The sequence below is a fragment of the Orycteropus afer genome, unplaced genomic scaffold, assembly GCF_000298275.1.
Source record: "Orycteropus afer afer isolate SDZICR_OR568_19922 unplaced genomic scaffold, OryAfe1.0 scaffold00770, whole genome shotgun sequence".
NCBI classification, from domain to species: Eukaryota; Metazoa; Chordata; class Mammalia; order Tubulidentata; family Orycteropodidae; genus Orycteropus; species Orycteropus afer.
In genome coordinates, this window is record NW_006922357.1 from 328,916 (window position 1) to 335,168 (window position 6,253).

General features: G+C 38.1%; 1 protein-coding gene across 1 annotated transcript in view; it reads right to left on the reverse strand.

Annotated features, from left to right (window-relative positions):
• The window catches only part of SYTL5 (synaptotagmin like 5), a 224,829-nt gene that overhangs the window by 130,818 nt on the left and 87,758 nt on the right, over positions 1-6,253 (reverse strand). The window contains exon 2 of the mRNA XM_007957658.1: positions 3,748-3,957. Within this exon, the coding sequence (XP_007955849.1) occupies positions 3,748-3,957 (210 nt within the window). The remainder of the gene's footprint in view (positions 1-3,747; positions 3,958-6,253) is intronic.

The window sequence follows — 6,253 nt, forward strand, 5'->3', positions numbered from 1 at the left end:
AAAGAGCGTTTGAGGCTCGAACTGGGGGGGGGTTATGGTAATTGGCTGCATATGGTTTCTTCTATTGAATGAGTGAAGTTATTAGTGGAGAAGGTGGGAGCAGAAGCAGGAAAGCTTGGTGTTGCTAGGGTCAGTTTCTAGGGCTTTGTACAGGCTCTTATTGATGATGTAGTTATTTACAAGTCCTCAGCTCAATTTCAGGAAAGATTCCTGTTGTTAGGGAGTCTCCACTTTCTGCCAGGCACAGGTACACTCAAAGACCCCGCCTCCGAGGCCCCTCGGTGCCAAAAAGCTGATCCAAAGCAAATTCCCTGGACCACACTCAGCTGCGGATTCATTTGTCTCCACCCCATCTGCCCGCCATGCTGGTGCAATCTGCCCAGACTGCGAATGGCTCAGGAGTTTGTCTGTGATACTGCCCACCTGTGGTGCCAAAGATGTGCACTATTTCAGCTGTGCTGGAGTCGGGAGAGTGCCTGCTAGTAATCTGTGGTCCCGATATCAGTGACAAAGACAAGCACAGACCTTTCAATGTCTCCCAAGGTGACCCAAGCCCACTCAGTGACCCGCTGAGGGGGAAGCGAGCTCACCCTCCTGGAGCACCAGTGAGCTCTCCACTTGGGTTTCAGTGGTTCTGTGCATGCCCGTTTGGACCCAGCTGGCCCGAGTTACAGATAAAATCAGATGCTGAAGGTAGATCCTTGGGGTGATTGCTGGGATGTTGGTGTAGTCACTGGTATGCTGATATAAGGTGTCTTTTTCTTGGCTCACAGAGATCTCAGGTCACTACCCTTGCCTGACAGTCAGTGACTGCCCCAGGGAAGTTTTCAATAGCCTCTCTCGGCTGCCTGTCTGTCCTTGGCCAGGTAGATTTTTCTTAAATAATCTCCCTGTGCCTTTCCCCTAATTCTGTTCTCCTGTGTTTGGTGCACTATGATTCAGTGAGCTGTTCAGAGCACCAAAATCCCTAATTCAAACTGCTGTACCTAATTTTTCAAGCACTAAGATGCTAGGGGGAAATAACATGGTGATTACTGACGAGACTCCATTTTGAATCCTAAAATAATACATTCTTAATAGATATATAACATCATAGAGTATCTCACTAAGTTTTAAAGTTTTTCACGTATTTTGACTCTCAACTAAAAATTACCAGGCTTATGTGAAGACAAAATGTGACCAACACCAAGAGAGTTAGTTACCTTTAACTAAAGGTAAAGAAGGAATTTTCCTAATGATAAAGCTATCTATAGCCACTGCCATCATGTTGATTATGACTCATAATGATCCTATGGGGCAGAGCTAAATTGCCCTATAGGATTTCCAAGGCTGTAAATCTTTAAGGAAGCAGATCATTTCACCTTTCTTCTGTGGAGTGGTTGGTGGGTTTGAACCACCAACCTTTTGGCTAGCAGCCACATGTTTTAGCTACTATGCCACAAGAGCTCCTAAAGGTGTCTATACAATAATAAAATACCACAATACTAAATATGCACCCAAGGTAATAACTTTAAAATGTATAAAGCAAATATTAACACAACTAAAAGAAATAGACAATCTACAATCAAATTAATGGATTTTAGTGTATCCCTCTCAATAGATGATAGAATATGCATATAAAATATCAGTAAGAATATGGCATATTTGGACAACACAGTTAACAACATCATTTAATAGACATGTGTTGTTGAAGACACTCAAATCAATCACTGAGGAATTCACATTCTTTTCAAGGGTATAAGGTACAAGGATACAATTTAACAAAATTGGCTATTTGCTGGGCCACATTTCAAAGTGTTAAAATCATACAGAGTATGTTTTCTAACCACAGGGGAATAAAGCTAGAAATCAGTAACATAAAAGGATACAGAAAATACACACGAAATGAGAAATAAGAAAGACAGTTATAAATAACTCATAAGTAAATGAAAAGTAGAAAACAGATAAAAATGAATTATCATAAAAAGAACTGATATCAAAATGTATAGGATGCTGGTAAAGCAGTGATTAGATGGAAATTCTTAGCCTTAAATGCAAACATTAATGAAGAACAAGAGCTTAAAAATCAAGTGTCTAAGCATTTTACTTCAAAAGAATAGTTTTTAAAAATAAATTCAATGAAAGTAAAATGACAGAAACTTACAAGAACAAAGTAGAAATCAATAATATTGGAAAAAATATGCAATATAGCAAGGAAAAAAGTAAAGGACCTATCAGCAGCCTATTCTGCATATCCACTGAAAAGAAAAACTGAAGTAACTCCTGAATTTCCTCCATACCTATTTCTTGAGAAAGGATGAAAGGACAGAACCTTTCCATTCACCAGTCTATTTAGCCTGCAGGATTGCAGCGGACATGAATTTCACTCTGCTGCATTTGGGTGTAAGTCAAGAGTAATTATTTTCTAAGTTAACTTGAACTAGAATCTAACTATGATGAAATCTCTATTACTCCTGGGCTGAACAAAACTTATCCCTTTGAGAAATCTCTCCTTGATCAATCTGTATGTTTTCTTCCTCCCAAAGTCCCTTCATTTCTTCTACCATAGGAGGTACTGCATAATCTCATCTCAGTGTGAATCTCTCTTTCCTGAGGTTGGGGTAAGGTTTTTTTTTTTTTTTTTTTTCCCCTCACTAAGTATCCTGTTATAGGAGGATAGTGTGGTAGTAAGAATGACCTTACATTTCCAACTTTTCTCATTGAGGACTGTCATTTGTTGAGGACTCCTATGGCGATTGCATTATTCATTATTTTACCAATGTTATTTTTCATGTACTTTTTCAAAAAGGTGATCCTGAATACAGAAAATTATACTGTTTCAACACTAGAATGAGATAAGCAGTTCTAAAAATATCAGATAGCATTTGAATTGATTACTTTTGTATATATTGCTTTGATTTACTTAAGCAACCATCCTCAATTCGTTGTCCCATATAAACAGATTCATTTTAATACTTCCTTCCCTTTATTAGCAAACATCCTTTGCCAGGGCAAGGGGAATGAATACTGACAAAATCATTGGCATATGGCTTGCAACATAGCCTTTGTCAATATTTGTATCCATTTTCTAAACTGAGTTTAGTCATCTGAAATTCAGGATGCAAAAATAATACTGGATACATTTTTATATTTTCCCCACATTATCAAATGATTTATTTTGGCCATTTCCTCATATTTCTGTCTAGAACAGAGTATCAATAACATACTTTGCTGCCTTTTTGAAAGTAACACAATTCATATGTGACTCAAGTCAGTAATGAGAAAGTCTCTGTTTTAGATGGAACTTCTTAGAAATTTTGTTTCAGGGAGGAGTCACAGGTCTCTCAATCATGCTTTTCACCCTAAATGTCTAAGAATGTCTCAGAGGAATTATCTGTGCCTTCTGAGAGGCCTATGAAATCAAGAGAGTACATAAGAGAGAAGAAATCTTGTGGGTGGTTTTCAAATGCAGAAAGATGTCTAGTTCTATGAGACTTCCAATTTTATTATGCTCTGTAGCTTTTTAAAATGAAATACTGTGTTCTCTCTCTGTGTCTCTGTCTCTTACACACACACACACACACACACACACAGAGACCCCCTCCCAGAATCCTGCTAAGGCATTGCTGAACATGTGGTTGTTGGACCATACTTTTAGCCAACTCTCTATCCCTAAGTTGAAAATATTCTTTTTCCTTTCTTAATTTTCCCAAATAAATCTCTTCGGTCATCTAATCTTTGTTTTTCACACAAACGCAAGAAACTCACGCGACTTTGTCACAGACAGTGCACTTCCAGCTGCCATCGAGGCCTGTCACCCGACACTTGCTGCACACCCTCAGCGAGCAGGCCTGGCATGGGTCTCCCCGGTCAAATATTAAGCCCAGGTTTCTCTGACAGTGAACACAGACTCTAGCGGTCTCCTGTTGAGTCTTCCCACCTCTACGTTTTGCTTCTAAGAGTTCGTTTTTCAACTTCCTGGAAGGAGAAAAAATAAAATCACTTAACGAAACAAAACGAAACACAGAAGCAGAGATATCTTTATTTAAGAGATATTTTCATTTGGAAGATTAGTTGAAATAACCAAAGGATCAGAGCCAAATACTTTCAGGAATATGATTTCTCTCTCTTGAATCAACAGTTCTTTGATATCAGTAGTTATCAGTAGTTTGTGCTCTCCTTCTGAATTTTTATATCCTCCATTAACACAGACTGAAAACTAGGTGGCACATACTGTTAAGCATTAGATGAGTATCTAAAAGATTGGCGATTTGAACCTAACCAGAAGCACCTCAGAAGAAAAGCCTAGTATGTTCACAGCCTTGAAAATGTTATGGAGCAGTTCTACTCTCCAACATATGGGATTACCATGTGTCAAAATCGACTTGACAGCAACTCTGTGTGTGTGTGTGTGTGTGTGTGTGTTTCCCCACTAGTAGAACTATTTTTGCTGGTAAGAGTTCTTCACATTCAACTCTAACTTCTCTAGAGTGTCATTGATATAATAACATTGGAGCATGACCTTAGTCTAGAAATATGCACAGTACCATGTTCTTTACCTACCTGGATATATGAGATGAGGCAAATTTGTGAAACCAAACAGCATCATTGATACTTTCCTTAGTGACCCAATGAAGACTGTACTGACCATTTCAGATCTAAATGCTTCTGCTTAGCATTTGAGCATTCTAAGCAATTTCCATGCACCTAGGTGCTTTACTGTCAGAAATGCTATATTGAAGCTGGGATCCCCCTTGAATTAGCTATGCAACCCTAGGAAATTATTTACTCATTCAGCATTAGTCTTCTAGCATTACATTTCTAAAATGTAAATAATATTACTATTCCATATTTTAAAAAAAACATTAAATGAGATAATATGTGTAAAGTTCCCAGCAGGTGCCTGGCATATAGGTATCAAATAAATGACAGATTTATGTGCTTTCTTTTACTACCTGACATGTAATCTATTAATACCCCCTTTAGAAACTTGCTATTCAAATTGTAGTCCTCATTTAATTAAAATTAGCATGACCTGGGAGCTTGTTAGAAATGCAGAATTTCAGGCTCTATTTTAGACCAAACCAAACCAAACTCAATGCCCTTGAGTCGATTCTGACTCATAGAGACAGCCTTCGGGTTTCTGAGGCGTAAATCTTTACAGAGATAGATTACCCAGTCTTCCTTCTGAGGAGTGGCTGGGGGGTTTGAACCACCAGCCTTCTAGTTAGCAGTCAAATGCCTTAGGCACTATGCCACCAAAGCTCCACTATCTTAGACCAACTGGGTTAGAGTCTACAGTTTGACAATATGGCCAAGTTATTTGAATTTGAGAAGCACCACTTTAGAACATTTGCTCTGAAATTTGGCTGTGCATTGGAATCACCTAAGAAGTTTTCTTTAGATAGTATACTGATTCCTAAGTCTCACTTCATCTCATCCTCACAGATTCTGAGATAATCAGTTTAGGGTGTGGCCCGGACATTTATATATATAAAGTTATATATATATATATATATAAGTTTCCCTGTTTTATTATAATATTCAGCCAAATTTGAAAAATATCTTTTCTGGAAGACAGGTTCATTCCTATTTACATGCTTCAGAGACATTCTATTCCTTTATGCTATCCTTCACTGATACCTTATTCAACACAAAATTTCTCTGTTCTAGAAAAAATATAACATGCCAGAATCATCGCATATATTTCATACAGTCTCCTTTTATATTTGTGGTACTGTAGGTTGTTATACTCAACTAGACTAGCATTTCCCAAAGGCAGGAATGATGACTTTAGTTTCTTGTGTATACTACTCAGGATCCAATTTGAGGGTAGGTTATAAAGCACTGGAATGTTTAAAGCTATTTATGATTTCTTTTGATCGTTCAAACTAACTTGTGTGGGAATCAGGCAGTACTATGAGTCTCATGGCAAAGAGAGTAAGCAGCATAGATGGAACTATGAACAAGGTCTTTCAATTCCTAGTCTATGGGTAGGTTCATACATGGAGAATTTTTGAAGTGATGACTAAAGTTTCCAAATTATTTGATTCATTGTCTCATTCATGCATCCAGCAAATATTTATTGAGTGCCTACTGTGTGTTAGTGGAGCCCAGGTAGTGCAGAGGCTAAAGTGTTTGGTTGCTAACCAAAAGGTTGATGATTCCAACCTATCATCAGCTCCATGGGAGAAAGATGAGGCGGTCTACTTCCACAAATAATTACACACTTGGAAACCCTATAGGGCACTCCTGTTCTAGGTATTAGGCTATA